This window comes from Mesoplodon bidens (genome assembly GCF_964165515.1).
Source record: "Mesoplodon bidens genome assembly, chromosome: 12".
Taxonomy (NCBI): domain Eukaryota; kingdom Metazoa; phylum Chordata; class Mammalia; order Artiodactyla; family Ziphiidae; genus Mesoplodon; species Mesoplodon bidens.
Genome location: NC_138168.1, coordinates 13,998,700 through 14,015,089, shown reverse-complemented (window position 1 = coordinate 14,015,089; position 16,390 = coordinate 13,998,700). Strand labels below are relative to the sequence as shown.

Genomic DNA, 16,390 nt, shown 5'->3' with positions numbered 1-16,390 from the left:
TTTTGTTTGAGATGTTATTTTTTCTTTCTCATAGGGGGAACAATATTTTTTTAGCAAGAGTCAGTAACTGGAAGTACAACATTGGTTATTTAATGCTATTAAAATGAAGTTTTGATCAGCAGAGGTAAGAATATGGCGTTAATTCATAATAGGTCAAAACACTTGCCAGATTTCTATGAAGAACTATTTTAAGAACTGTGAAGGGTCTGAGAATTTATCCCGCTTGCAGAGTAACAAGTTAGCCTGCTGCAGCGCCATGGATGTGGGCAGGAGACATGAGATTCCTGGATCAGAGAAAATGATAGTTTATATGCATGGCAATAGCACTGGCTAGAGTATGAGGCCCCCTGCGTAAGAGCAGGTTGAGTTATGGAGAGGACCCCTGAACTGAGGAACCCAAATCTTTTATGATGGACAATGAGCCTGCTGACTTATGCCTCAGGGGAGACTTTATTACATGGCACAGTAAATAGATCTGCCCTTAATTCCAGTATGAGACACTGTCTCTGACTCCTAAGACTGTTTGCTAAACATATGTCCTTGAAAAATAGTCTGGAATAAAGGCAGTCAGTGTCTCTGCTTGCAAGACATGCAGAAACACAAGACTCAGAATTGTCTTTCAACACTCTCTTACTCCAAACTGCTTTTTAAAGCATGTGTCACTGATAAGGATAATTGTAATAATGCTTTTTTGAAATAGTGTGAAGATGGAAACCACTGAAATACCCAACAGCAGAAGATTGCTTAAATTATAACATTCGCAGTATAATAGTTATTAACTAGGTGTTCATCAAAAGTGAAATACAGCGGGTTTCCCTGGTGGCCCAGTGGTTGAGAGTCCGCCTGCTGATGCAGGGGACACGGGTTCGTGCCCCGGTCCGGGAGGATCCCGCATGCCGCGGAGCAGCTGGGCCCGTGATCCATGGCCGCTGAGCCTGCGCATCCGGAGCCTGTGCTCTGCAACGGGAGAGGCCACATCAGTGAGAGGCCTGCGTACCGCAAAAAAAAAAAAAAAAAAGTGAAATACACAGGTTATAAAATGTACATGTAGTTCGATCCTACTTTTATAGATATTGTACAAATGTACACACGTATGAAGAATATATACCAAAGTATGTATTTCAATGGATAGAATTGTGAATGTTTTTGTTTTTTGTTTTTTGCTTGTCTATTTTTTTTAACCTCTTGAAAATGAACACTTTAGGCTTTTGTAATGAGGGAAAAATTTTTTTTTGAAATTTAAAAATGAACAGTCACTTAAGAACTTCACCTGGCAGAGAAAAAGCTTCATGAATTTAAATGGGAATTAAAGAATGTTAATTCTTTTGTTTTGACTCTGAAGTTGCCTTTATATGCAATGTAGAACTAGAAGAGAATAATTAGGTAGCTTAATTTTTTCTTCAAAAGTTACTGTTCTACCTATGATAAAGTCAGAAGTTACTTTTCGCAATTAGCTATATTATTTATTATCACATAGTTGTCACGAAGGGAAACAAATCTTAGAAAATGCATTCTAACGGCATATCTTCTAGAGTAGTGCTATTTAGTAAGTATTTCATTAGTAAGTATATTTAGTGAGTATAGATTCTGGTGCTATATAGTCGGGTCAGGCTAACTTAGGAGCATTGTATTAATTAGCTTCATTTTTATTTCCTGCCTATGTATCATGCTCTGAAATATGTTTAATGTTAGTGATTTTGTAAGTTGGCATTTTTATTGTGCTTCTCATGATTTTTTTTTCCCTTCTTTAACCAAGGTGCTGTTACCAGATTTGTCTTCTGAGTATAAATTAAAAATGACTGAAGTTCAAGCAATGGTAGAATTCTCCGTGGAGCTAAACAAGTTCTACAATGTGGATTTATTTCAGAGAGGGTTTGTATTTTAATGTGAAAATTATATATTTTGCATAAGATAAATTGTACAGTTTTCATTTAAATTTAATTACATATTTTTGTTCCACCATATATAAGGAAAACAATGAGCTATGTTCAACTATTTTCTCAGAGAAATTTTATTTCTAAATATATATTTGAGTATATTCACATGGATTTAATGATAATGCTGGATATATTTAACATGTGTTTATGAATTTGTACTCCACATTGAGAGGATTTTAATGAAAATGTTTAAGATCTAATTTCTGCTTTTTAAAAGCTAACAGTGTGTGGGAAAAATAAAACATACATACACAAAACACAAAATGTTGTAGGAACACAAAATGTTGACTCCTCAGAAGGTATATATAGAAAGTGCTCCGGGAATCAGAAGAGAAAGATATCTTTCTGGGCTTGTACGTTAGGAAAAGCATAAGGGAGGGATAGGATCAGGGTATGGATAAGATTGATAGGCAGAGGATAAGGGGAAAGACCCTCTTATTAGGAGAGTGCATCATGAATCAAGTCTCGGAAACAGGGATGAGCAGGTTATTTTAAAGAGTAGTAGGAGGTTGGATATTCTCTAGTAGGGTTGTGAATAGATAGTAAAGAGAGGAGAGGTTATGTTTGTGAAGGGCTTTTGATGTCCGGAGGGATTTGGGCAGCCATTGATGGTTTCCAAGGAAGGATGGAACTATCACTGTTACTACAGTCAGCACTTACTGACATGATGAAGAGCACGGTGATGCTGGATGGATGGTCGTGTAGAAGAAGTTGAGGTGCAGGGAGCCGTGTGGAGGTGCTCACGATGTCTCAGGATACAAACCTGAATTCCTGTGCTGGCAGTGGTAGCGGTGGGGCTATGACCAGCCGGGGTAGGATGAGAGAAATCTTCTATTGTTTGTCTGTCTGTCTTGGCTTTGCCATCTTGTTGAAAAAAACAGACAGCTGTGCTCTGCTGTGCTCCACGTGGTCTCTCAGGACAGCCTGGGCTTGTTCTCATGGCAGAGGCAGGAGTCCAAGAAAGAGAGCAGAAGTTGCAGGATCCCTTGTTTAGGCATACTTGCTTCCTCACTGCATTCTGCTGGCTAAGCAAGTTACAAGGCCAGGCCAGGTCTGAGCTGATGGCTCTCTGGCCAGTGAAACTCACTGTAAAACTTTATGGGGATGCTGTATGTCTGATATAGTCCATTCCATGCTCTGAAACCCACACCCACAATTGTTTACTGAGACACGACTACTCTCTCAATGAATCACTACTATTTGGAGGTCCGAATGCTGTGGGATCGCGCCCTTTAACTTCCTAAAAGCCTTTTTGTCAAGCTGAGAATGTCTGCTTAGACACTGCCCTTAACTCCTTTGGAGATCTAAGAAAGGGATTTATAGCCACTCCCTTGATTAGATCTTTGTAAGCAGTTTTATTTTCCTCCCCAGGAAGTCTTGGTTCCTCTAGATTCTGCTTATAAAATGATCAGGTCTTTCTTTAGCTCATCTCATTCTTGCAAAACCTTACTACCCTTGTTAGGAGCAACCAGGTGACATTTTCCAACATTCTGCCAGGAAATTAGCTTGCTCGAGTCCAAAAGTTTCTTAGTTACAGTGTCTAACTTCTTCTAAGTTATTGTTTGAAAGCATACTGACCAAAAGTTTATCACTACAAAACATGGGTCCCTGTTTTTTAAGTCTCCTATAGTTTCTGCATTATTTTTTTTTCCTCTATAATTGTAACTAACGGTTACTTTGGTCCCCAAGTCAGTGCCACATATTTTAAGTTTCATTAGTACCCATTTTCATATTAGTTATTTATTGCCACAATAATGCAGCTGACAACAAACACAAAGCCTCAGTGGCATCACAGCAGTAAGCATTTATTTTTGCTCACAGATCTGTGGATCAGCTGAAAGGTCCTGCTGATCTGGGCTGGCCTGGTTCATCTTGGCTGGGCTCATGAATTCACAGTCAGCTGGCAGGGTGCTACCTGGTGCAGAATGGCCCCACCTGGGTGCACTCAGTTCTGCTTTATCATCTCTCATCCTCCAGCTTATTGTCATAGAGGAGGCAGGGATCCAAAGAGAGAGAAAGAAACTGTACAAGAAGATGTTTTAAGACCTAGGCTTGGATAGCTCACTGTTATCTCTGCCACATTGTACTGCCCAAAACAAGCTGTAAGGCCAGCCCGGATTCAAGGGATGGGGAACTACACTCCTCTTCTTAATGGGAGTCTCATTGCGAGAGTGTGGATACAGGGGTGGAGGAAGAAATTGAGGACATTTTAAAGTCAGTCTACCACACACTTTAGCATCTTTTGGTTTTTGTTATTAATTCCTGTGAGGTATTTTGGGGAATAAAGAGTAGGATTTAATGAGTGACTCCATGTGGAAGATGATGCAGAGACAGAAAAAGCATTAAAAAATATGTGTGTAGAGGGTGAATTTACATGATCTCTAGGATTACCTTGAAATAGCTCAGCAAAGAAAAAAATGAATATATGAATCAAATATGGCAAAATCTTTTTCACAGATGAAAAATGGGCAGTGGGATATGGGTGCACTTTTTGCAAATTTAGAATTTTTAAAAAGAAATTTTAAAAGATAATGCTGAAGTTTCAAATCACACTGACTTGGACAATATTAGTGATATTGAAATGAGCAGTGAAGTTGAAGGGGGCCATGGTGTGGGACTCAGAATTGGCTCATTTCCATATGTTGAGTTTGAGGTAAGATACCAAGTGGAGATAGTTCCTAAATAATTGGAGGTTTGGAACTGGAGATAAGGACTAAGTGAACTGTTGTTCCATTTTATTGTCAGCCATCGTAAACATAGCATGTATGATTGCTGCTTTCATTAATTTTCTGTTATTCTACAATCTAGTTTCCTCATCCACTGAGGACTTTTGAAGAATATTGTTATGTAACTGGTCTTTCTAAAACCGAATAATTAGAGGCTCATTGTCTTTAGATATATTGCCTGACTTGTTTATTTGTAAGAATATTTTCAAGGATATAATGTACTCTTTTCTATTCTGATTTATCAGTTCCTGCCTTTTAAACCTTTTCTTTATGCTTCTTATTGAGTCTTTACTACTTTTGCCATAAGCAAGTTAATTTAGAGCTTGTGTTTGGCTGTTATGTTAAATAACTGTCAGCTTTGATAGATAAACAGATAAATTCATCTAAATTTATATTTAAATGTTAGGAAATAGAATATATCTTTTCCAATTTATTTTCTGATTTATGAAATGACTGTTTAGGAGACTGAGATGAGAAACTTACAAATTCAGGTAATGAAATGCAGGCAGAACTCAGAGAGACTGCACGTTCAGCTCCTGACCACTGCAGTAAAGTGGGCATTGCAGTAGTCACATGAAGTTTTTGGTTGCTCAGTGCATATAAGAGTGATGTTTATACTAAACGGTAGTCTGTTAAGTGTGCAATAGCATTATGTCTAAAAACACAATGTACATACCTTAAGTAAAAAATACCTTAATGCTAGAAAATGCAACAGTAACATCAAAGATCACCAATCATAGATCACCATAGCAAACATAACAGTGAAAATGAAATATTTCAAAATTTACCAAAATGTGACGCAGAGACATGAAGTGAGCAAATGCTGCTGGGGAAAATGGCACCGATAGGCTTGCTCGGCACAGAGTTGCCACAGACCTTCAATTTGTTAAGAAACACGTCGTGTGCGAGGTGTAATAAAGTGAAGTGTAATAAAACGAGGTCTGCCTGTAGTCCTGTGCAGTATTTTACTTCAGTGTTTTTAAAATAACATCAATAAATATCTTACTGAATAGCACTAAGTCATGGCCCAGCAAGAACTAAATGGAGGTGGAGTATGAGGAAGCACTTCTTGTGCACGTTTGGTGATGGTCCTTGTCCTGCTCGTCCACAGTGTTTAGTGTTTAATTTTGCCACCGTTGTTGTTACACGATAAGGAACCGACTAGGCAGGGCCTAAGCTGTAGGCAGGCGCAGAAGAGAGAGAACATGTGGCATCTGAGTAGGTCTGTTTTTTCTATAATTACATTGTTTTTCCTTAATGGTAAACCAATAGCCCAGATACTAACAATCTAAAGAAAAACTAGCCGTATTTTCATTTCAACCTATTCTGTCTTTTTCTAAGTATGGTAGATTGTAAACTCTGAAAAGAAAATTGAGACTCTACAGCATTGATTATAAATTTGATGTTATTAAATGGTATGTGGGCGTATGTCTTATGTAAATGAGAGATACAAGAACTCAGTGTAACTAACTTGTTTTGAGTTGTTTATTATACTAGAAGTACATGATTACAAGTTGGTGGACTTCCCAATTGACTCTATTCAAAATTCGTTTATCAAGAGGGCTCCAAAGGGGGAGGAGAGATCGCCTTTTAAATATACAGGGAAAAGTATTATTTAAACACCTGTTCTCAACAGCATAAAGGATAAGAGAGTGGGATTAAATTGAAGCTGTAGCAATTTCAGTTAGGTATTAAACTGGAGGGGAAATTTCCTCTCTTTGGAGACCATTGCAAAATTATGAGAACATCTTTTTCTGGAATTCTTTAGGATAGTGCTATTGAGTACTCATCTGCATACAGCTTGTTACTAATTCAAGAAGAGGTGAGGCACTTTTGCCAGAATGTAGATTAATGCACTGCTTTCTTCAGTGAGAAACTCTTGCTAGGAAGAAAAAAAAAAAGAGAGACTAGCTAAAACAGTGTGTTCTGAGATGGAGTCGGTTTGCTTTATTTCACTGCAGGTTGGTAACATGTCACAGAGATGCGCCAGTGTACGTACCACAGTTTAAAGAACACAGCTTTAGAATATCAGTGAATGGCTTCTAGAATGGAGTTGAGTTTAATTCATTTCAGAAGGAAGCAAATGGACTAACGTTAGGTATTCTCAAATATTTAGAAAGTGTGGGAACTTGGGCAAAGTGTTGTATGTTTTAACATTCTTTTGTAAAGCAAGTGAAATGTTATCAGTTTGATTTGTTTCCAGGTGTGTTTGAGACAGTCAGCAATCCAGCATACTGCTGATAATAAAACAAGTAATGAGGGAAACAGCCATGGGGTGCAAGTTGAAATGATGATAGTAGTACTTTGTTATTTTTTATTTTCTTTCGCATGTGGTTTCCCATAAAACAGTTTAATTACATACCTGTAGCTACAACTGCCTTCCCTAGTCAGTCCTAGCACCATTCCCTTGTCATAAGCTATACTACTGCAAGGCGACTAATGTATTATGATTTGGAAATAAAGAAGATCAAAGATATGGACTTAGAAATTGTTTTCTTAAATTTCAGTAACATCACAAAACCGTGGAGCTGAAATCCTTTTAGGAAAGGCCTGTAGAACCCTAGAAACCGGGTTCCATACTACAGTCTTTAAAGGCTCTGAACAAAACAATCTTAAATCCCTTCCATTTATGCTTCTGAGGTTGTTAAACTCATGGGAAGTTGATAGTTTGATTTAAAAATGATTGTCAGCCAAAAGAATCAGAAAATTTCATGCTGATTTTTTGGATTATTGACATTGATTACAACCTTGGAAAAAATGATCCCTTGTCTATAATGTCATGTATATGTTGTATAAAGTTCACAAATTGAGGACTTCTGATTAAGTGGTGCTGATTGGACTCACAGGAAACCACCTCAAATTTTCTTCAAGGCCTTCAAAACTGTCTAAAATTGTCTTTCTTCAGTAAGGTATAAGAACTGAGAATACTATCTAAGAAGGTCATCACTTTCTCAGGTTTAAATGAATCAACCATTCTCTGTAGTCAGAAAAGTTAGTTTTCTCACAGCAATTTACATCAATTACTAGACTATTTCTGAATCTTTAGATTTCTCTCATTATTGTGTCCTACCTCATTTTTAAAAATCGATGCCGTAGTATAGGTCTGCCATTTGTGGCCTGTGTGAGATAGGATGTCTGCATCCTTTGAAGGATCATAATGATGGAGCATAACAGTCAATGATGGAGCTGATACTGAGTATACCAGCAGTTAGCCAGTACTGGCCTTGAACGCATCTGTGTTTGAAGTATAAATATATAGAAGAAATCAAATTAGGAACTGTGAAAAGAACTATAGAAGACAGAAAAAAAAAGTTTAATATTAATGTTGTCAATTAAGTAGAAGAAAATCGTTCCATTAAAGGACAGTTGTTATGAGAAGTGTCTACTCGAAAATCAAAGCATAAATGACGTGACTTCAAGGCAATGCAAACACCAATGGGAAGAGAAACATGAAACTTAAGAATTTGTGTACTTGTTAACAAAGTGTACAATAATGTGTTTCCATAATAATGCAAATATGTAATTTAAGGAACAATTTGCATAAAGAGGACTTTATTTATGGGTCATATATTACTTAACCCAGGGACTATCTATATGGATTTTATGAGAGTTCCACCTGTAAATAACAAGATGCTCTCCAAGAGGTAACCAGTAAATTTGGCTAGATAATAAACAATAAGAATAGATCTTTCCTGATTAATAAAGACTTTTTGAGACAGCAAGTGAGCTCATTGTTTTCTTGACAAAATTAAAGAATGGATTTTAAAGTTAACATATTGGGGTAAAAAGTTTATATTTCAAAAATTAAACAGTTCTGTTAAGTATCCAGTTTCAAAAGATTTTACTGAAAAGGAAATAAGAATCTGCTCTGAAGCTTTTTTCCTAAAATTACTCATGATCCTACAATAACTCCACAGCCTCTTCGGAGCTTTGCAGGGAAGATGTAGTGACCCAAGTAGTCTGTCTTTTGTAACAGTAGGAAGATATTCTAAGAAAATACAGAGTCTTAGAAAATATACTCCTTAACTTACTCTTTTTGAATAAATTATTTGTGATATGTTCTTGAACAACAGGAAAGGGAGTAAAAATTTAGAACTCTAAATTTAGGAAGTTGTAATAGGAGATTACCTTTGAAACTTATTGAAATGATAGAAATAAGTCCAAATAATAAATATATTTACAAAATTAAATCTTAGAGTTTTTAAAAACTATTTCCATTTCAAATAGATTAGTGAGTTGTTTCTCCTGATTTATTAATAAAATATGGAAAAGGAGAATGACGGTGGGGGAAGTAATTGTTAAATTCTGCATCTTACATAAATGAAAAGCAAAATTTTAAAAAATGTCTTTCTGTAAAAACCTATACCTATATACTAATGTTTTTGAAAAACTTATTTGCTTTCTAATGGAATTAGAGATTATATATGGTTATTACAAAAAAAAAAAGCAAGTTAACCAGAGTCGACATAGCAAATGAAGGAATGGAAAAAGTAAGCAACATCAAAAACAAAAAATATAGAATAAGATGACAAGTACAAACATTTAAAATTATTATGACCATAAAACTCAAATAGTTTTAAGTTTTCCGGTTTAAAGGCAGACTTTTGGATTTTAAATCCAATAATTTTCTGTTTATAACAGACATACCCCATGTTTTGAGAACAGATGCCTACAAATTAAAAATGCTGATTTGGTGAATTGAAGCTTTTATCATTATGAAAAGACTTCTGTATCCTAATAATGCTGTTTGCTTTTAACTCTGTTTTATCTAATATTAATATTGTGACATCAGCTTTCTTTTGGTTAAAATTTTCAAAGTGTACCTTTTACCATTCTTTTATTTGCAGACTTTCTCTATCCTTGTATTTTCCATTTTTCTGTTGTAAACAACGTACAGTGGGATTTATCTTTTTCATTCTCTAGGGCACTCTTTGTGTTTTAACTGGAGCATTTGGTCCATTTATATTTAATGTAATTGCTGATATATTTGTGTTTGTATCCATTATCTTATATTTTGTACTTTCTATGTACCCTCTTCTTTTTTTCTCCCTGTGCATCTCTCTCTCTTTTTTTTTTTTTTTCATGTTCTGATTTCTGCCAAGATCTTCAGGGTTATTCTTTGAGAGAGATTTTCCTTGTGTCTGGCCTTTTAGGAAACACCAATCTAGGACCCACTTTTTGTTTCTTTAAGGAAAAGTTTAAAACATATGAAACTATAGTAAACACATATATACCTATGATCTAGCCAACAATTATCAAAGTTTTTTCTCCTTATTTCACCTATTACCCTCCTCCCCAATCTTTTTTTAGTATCTTTAATACAGGAAGACTTTTGATTTAAAAAATCTGCAAAACCATTATTGCACTTAAAGAAAATGTTTAAAATAATTTCTTGGCATCAAATAAAATGGTGTTCTCATTTCTTCAGTCATCTTATAGATGTGTTTTTATAGTTTGTTTGAATCAGTATCCCTCCAAAATTTACAGGTTGTATTTGGGTGTTATATCTCTTAGATTTTTTTTTAATTTGTAATTGCTAGTTTGATCCAAAAGCTTGATTAAATTCTGATAGTTTTTGAGAAGAGTCCTTCATAGCTGATGCTGTGTCCTTCCTGTTACATTATATTTGGGGACATAAAATGTCTGCCTCTTTTCATGAGATTGACTCAGGTATTGTCAATCTGATGCATCCATTATAAAGTTCTCCATCACTTAATTGATGTTACCTATTAATAACTTTTCCGGAGTCATTATTTTATTTTACTAGGGCTTACAAAATGGTGATATTCTATTATTCCTTCTGCATTTATTAGCTATAATTCTGTGAAGAATTTTGCCTCATTAACTATTTGGTTACTCTGAAATACAGTTTATACAGGAAAGACATGGCAAGTGTTTTTTTCTTTTCCTTATTTACTAGTTTTCAGAATATTGTGTTGTTGCTCTAGCATCTTTCAAATATCATCAGTTTTTATTTAGTACAGGTATATCTCGGATATATTATGAGTTCAGTTCCAGACCATCGCAATAAAGTGAATATCACAGTAAATAAGTTCACAGGAATTTTTTGGTTTCCTAGAGCATGTAAAAGTTATGTTTACACTTAAAAGTAAATGTGCAATAGGATTTTGTCTAAAAAAATGCACATACCTTAATTTAAAAATACTCTATCACTAAAAAATGCTAACCATCATGTGAGCCTTCAGTGAGTTGTAATCTTTTGGCTGGTGGAGGGTCTTGCTTCAGTGTTGATGGCTGCTGAGTGATCAGGATGGTGATTGCTGAAGGTAGGGGCGGTAATGTGGCAAAATAAGACAATGAAGTTTGCTGCATTAATTGGCTCTTCCTTTCACGAACCATTTCTCTGTAGCATGCAGCACTGTTTGGTATCATTTTATCCACAGTAGAACTTCTTTCAAAACTGTAGTTAATCCTTTCAAACCCTGTCCCTGCTTTATCAACTAAGTTTCATATTCTAAATCCTTTGCTGTCATTTCAACAGTCTTCACAGCATCTTCCCCAACAGTAGATTCCATCTCAAGAAACCACTTTCTCTGCTATCCATAAGAAGCAACTCCTCATCCATTCAAGTTTTGTCATGAGATTGCAGCAATCCAGTCACATCTCAGGCTCCACTTCTAGTTCTCCTCCTGTTTCCACCACATCTGCAGTGACTTCCTCTGCTGACGAGTGAGTCTCTCCAAGTCAGGAGGGTTGGAATCAACTTCTTCTGAACCCCTTTTAATGTTGATATTTGGACCTCTTCCCGTGAATTGTGAATATTCTTAATGGCATCTAGAATGATGAATTCTTTCTGGAAGGTTTTCAATTGACTTTGCCCAGATCGACCAGAGGAGTCACTGTCTCTGGAAGCTATAGCCTTATGAAATGTATTTCTTAAATCATAAGACTTGGGAGTGGAAATTAGTCCTTGATCCATGGGCGACAGAATAGATGTTACATTACCAGGCATGAAAACAACATGAATCTCATTGTCCATCTCCATCAGAGCTCTTGGGTGACCAGGTGCACTGTCAATGAGCAGTAACATTTTGAAAGGAATTTTTTTTTTCTTAGCAGTAGGTCTCAACAGTGGGCTTAAAATATTCAGTAAGCCATGTTGTAAACAGACGTACTGTCATCCAGGCTTTGTTGTTCCATTTAGAGAGCACCGGCAGAGGAGATTTAGCCCTAGAATTTTCAGAATGGTGAATGAGCATTGGCTTCAGGTTAAGTCACCAGCTGCATCAGCCCTAACAAGAGAGTCAGCCTGTCCTTTGAAGCTTTGAAGCCCGGCATTGACTTCTCTCTAGCTATGAAAGTCCTAGACGGCATCTTCTAATAGAACACTATTTTGCCTACATTGAAAATCTGTTGTTCAGTGCAGCCACCTTCACGAATTATCTTAGCCAGATCTTCTGGATCACTTGCTGCAGCTTCTCCATCAGCACTTGCTGCTTCACCTTGCACTTTGTTGTTATGGAGACGGCTTTTTTCCTTAAACCTCGTGGACCAACCTCTGCTGGCTTCAGACTTTGCTTCTGCAGCTTCCTCACCTCTCTCAGCCTTCAGAGAGTTAAAGAGAGTTAGGGCCTTGCTCTGGATTAGGCTTTGGCTTAAGGGAATGTTGTGGCTGGTTTGATCTTCTCTCCAGGCAACTAAAACTTTCTTCATATCAGCAATAAGGTCGTTTTGCTTTCTTATCATTCGTGTGTTCACTGGAGCAGCACTTTTAATTTCCTTCAAGGCTTTCCCTTTACATCCACAGTGTGGCTACCTGTTTGGCACAAGAGGCCTAGTTTTCTGCCTCAGCTTTGAACATGCCTTCCTTACTAAGCTTAATCGTTTCTAGCTTTTGATTTAAAGTGAGAAACAACCAACTCTTCCTTTAACTTGAACACATTGTAGGTTTATTAATTGGCCTAATTTCAACATCGTGTGTCTCAGAGAATGAGGAGGCCCGAGGAGAGAGAGAGATGGGGGAATGGCTGGTCGGTAGAGCGGTCAGAACACGCACAACATTTATTAAGTTCACTGTCTTATATGAGTGGTTTGTGGGGCCCCAAAACAATTACAAGAATAGCATGAAAGATCACTGATCGCAGATCACCGTAACACATGTAATAATAATGAAAAAGTTTGAAATACTGTGAGAATTACCAAAATGTGACACTGAGACATGAAGTGAGCAAATGCTATTGAGAAAATCATGCCAATAGACTTGCTTGACACAGGGTTGCTAGAAACCTTCAACTTGTAAAAATCAAAATATTGGGTTAGCCAAAAAGTGCCTTCAGTTTTTGAGTAAAAATAAAAGACATATTTTTCATTTTCAACAAGAACTTTATTGAGCAACACATTCACCGTTTTGTTCCACTGTCTTCTGCCATTTATCAGGCAACTTCATAATTCCATCTTCCCAAAACTTTTTATCTTTTTGAGCAAAGAACTGTTCTAGATGCCTTTTACAGTCTTCCAGGGAATTGAAATTTTTTCCATTAAGAGAATTCTATAAAGACCGAAATAAATGGAAATCCAAAGGTGCAATGTCCGGTGAGTACAGTGGATGAATCAGAACTTCCTAGCCAAGCTGTAACAGTTTTTGCCTGGTCATCAAAGAAACATGCGGTCTTGTGTTATCCTGGTGGAAGATTATGCGTTTTCTGCTGACTAATTCTGGACGCTTTTCGTCAAGTGCTGCTTTCACTTGGTCTAATTGGGAGCAGTACTTGTTGGAATGATTCGTTTGGTTTTTTGGAAGGAGCTCATTATAGAGGACTCCCTTCCAGTCCCATCATAAACACAACATCACCTTCTTTGGATGAAGACTGGCCTTTGATGTGGTTGGTGGTGGTTCATTTCCCTTGCCCCATGCTTTCTTCCATTCCATATTGTTGTACAGTATCCACTTTTCATCGCCCGTCACAATTTGTTTTAAAAACGGAACATTTTCATTACGTTTCAGTAGGGAATGGCATGCAGAAATATGGTCAAGAAGGTTTTCTTCCATTAACTTACGTGGAACCCAAGCATCAAAGCGATGAACATAACCAAGCTGGTGCAGATGATTTTCAGCACTTGATCTGGATATTTTGAGTATGTCGGCTGTCTCCCGCATGGTATAACGTTGGTTGTTCTCAATTAATGTCTCGATTTGATCGCTATCAACTTCAACTGGTCTACCCAACTGTGGAGCATCATCCAGCGAGAAACCTCCAGCCCAAAAGTTTGCAAACCACTGTTGACACATTCTATCAGTCACAGCACTTTCTCCATACACTGCACAAATCTTTTTGTGCGTTTCAGTTGCGTTTTTACCTTTCTTGAAATAATAAAGCACAATATGCTGAAAATGTTGCTTTTTTCTTCCATCTTCAATATTAAAAAGGCTGCACAAAAATTCACCAATTTTGATAAGTCTTTTTTTAAATGGACGCTGATATGACAGCTGTCACATACAATCTAATAAAATTGTTTTGAATGAAGTTAAAGACAACCAAGGGTTACTAAAGCCATCTTATGGGAAAAAACCAAGCGAACCTTTTGGCCACCCCAATACCTCCAAATAAAGTGTGATGAAAACAAGTTATGCCTATACCAATATGAACTCATGGATTTTTAATGTATCTGATGATAATTCTGCATCATTAGTCTTCTTGATGTTCGGAGAGAGCCTTGTAGGTTGATATCTGTGAACTTCTCATAGAGTGATCCAGGCAGTATTTGAGAGCTTCCATGTTTCCTACTGTGACTAGCTTTTCCAGATTCTAGTATATTCCCTGCTCTAGATTTGGAATCAGCCAACGGGCTCTAGTTCCTTTTAGTGGGAAATAGTGTTTAGAGATCGTAATATACGTGTTAAAGATACACATTTTTATTGAGTCATTGCTTCTAGGCCTTCTCAGTTGACAGAGATAGAAAATACATTTTTTAAAGAAAAATGCATGATAAATTTTTACTATTTTCCTATTCTAATTTTAGATTACAAGGATTTTACTTTTTTAATTTTATGTTTATCTCTTTTCCTTTACACTGAAAATCTTGGTTCCTAATAACATGATTACTTAACTTGCTTTATTCATGTGTGTGCAAATATGTCTAAGATAATTTCAAAATAATAGTAACACCACCAACAAGACTATAAATGTTGTTTAAAACTTCTTTGGAGGGCTTCCCTGGTGGCGCAGTGGTTGAGAGTTCGCCTGCCGATGCAGGGGACACGGGTTCGTGCCCCGGTCCGGGAAGATCCCACATGCCACAGAGCGGCTGGGCCCGTGAGCCATGGCCACTGAGCCTGCGCGTCCGGAACCTGTGCTCCAAAACTTCTTTGGAGTTCTCTTTTATTGTAGGATATATCCCGTGAGGAATAAGCACTTAAAGTACTATGTTTTAAAAATCACTTGAAAGAACTTTGTGAAATTGCAGTTAAGAAGGTACACATTAAGTTCAGTTGTTTTAGGGTGGTTTAGGGGATTGGGTTTTTTTAAATTTAATTTATTTTGTGTTGTATAAAAATATTTTGTGGTTCCAAAATCGAAACTCTGAAGTACATACATTGAGAGAGGCCTTGTTTTCATCCCGGTCCCTTCTCCTGACCCCCATTCCCCCACCTATAGTTAACCATTTTATTTTTTATTAGTTTTGTGTATATCCTTCCCTTTTATTACTTTTCTTAAAAGGCAAAAAATATACATAATCATATCCTTTCTTCTTACACAAAGGTAGCATAGTACACATGTTCCATGCTTGCTTTTGTTGGTAAAAAATGTATCTTAGAGATCACTCCTTTGCAGTATGTAGAGATATACTAAATATATATATGTAAATATAGATATACTAAAGTATATATATAAAAGATTACTTTTTATAACCATGTGGTACTGCATTGTATAGTTGCACCATAGTTTATTCAGCCAGTCCCTTAATGATGGACATTTTGCTTTTTTCTTGAGTTTTCCTGTTGCAGTTAAGGCTGCAATGAATAGCCTTGTGCTACCTCATTGAATATTTTTGCTAAAGTATCTTCGGGAGATAGTCTTAAAAGTGGGATGCTAGGTCAAAGAGTAAATGTCTATGTGTTTTTGCTCCTTATTGCTAAATTCCCCTCCATATGGCGTTGCACAATTTTACCTCACCAGCAGTACAGAAGAATTCCTTTTTTCCCAGAGCCTCACCAGAAGAGTATTTTGTCAAACTGCTGGTTTTCTTTCAATGTGACAGATGAGAAAGGATAGCCCATTATAGTTTTAATTTGTAGTTTTTAAAATTATAAGTAAGATTGAAAATTTTTTCATGTATTTAAGAGACATTTGCAGTTCTTTTTTGGTGAACTGTTTATTAATTTTCTTTTTCTTTTTCGTATTTATTTATTTATTTATTTGCGTTACGCGGGCCTCTCACTGTTGTGGCCTCTCCCGTTGCGGAGCACAGGCTACGGACGCGCAGGCTCAGCGGCCATGGCTCACGGGCCCAGCTGCTCTGCGGCATGTGGGATCTTCCCGGACCGGGGAACGAACCCGTGTCCCCCGCATCGGCAGGCAGACTCTCAACCACTGTGCCACCAGGGAATCCCTCTTTTTCATTTTTTTAGGTTAATTGGCCTTTTTCTTCTCAATTTTTAGATGCTCTTTATATATTAGGAATACAATCCAGGCTTTTAAAGCCGAAAATAAGGTTTGTCAGAATGGATCAGCAGATGCCTGCAGGACAAAAGCAGCTTCATTGCGG

At 36.9% G+C, this 16,390-nt stretch overlaps 1 protein-coding gene across 7 annotated transcripts in view; it reads left to right on the top strand.

The window, feature by feature from the left end:
• Window positions 1-16,390, top strand: part of FAM135A (family with sequence similarity 135 member A) — a 113,784-nt gene that overhangs the window by 15,387 nt on the left and 82,007 nt on the right. For 3 of the 7 annotated variants that reach the window (XM_081251172.1, XM_081251168.1, XM_081251169.1), the window contains exons 2-3: window positions 35-124; window positions 1,757-1,872. The exons of 3 other annotated variants lie outside the window; for them this stretch is intronic. In XM_081251172.1, coding sequence (XP_081107298.1) covers window positions 1,796-1,872 — 77 coding nt within the window. In that variant the 5' untranslated portion in view covers window positions 35-124; window positions 1,757-1,795. The remainder of the gene's footprint in view (window positions 1-34; window positions 125-1,756; window positions 1,873-16,390) is intronic. One more of the 7 variants, XM_081251170.1, reaches the window with a different exon arrangement.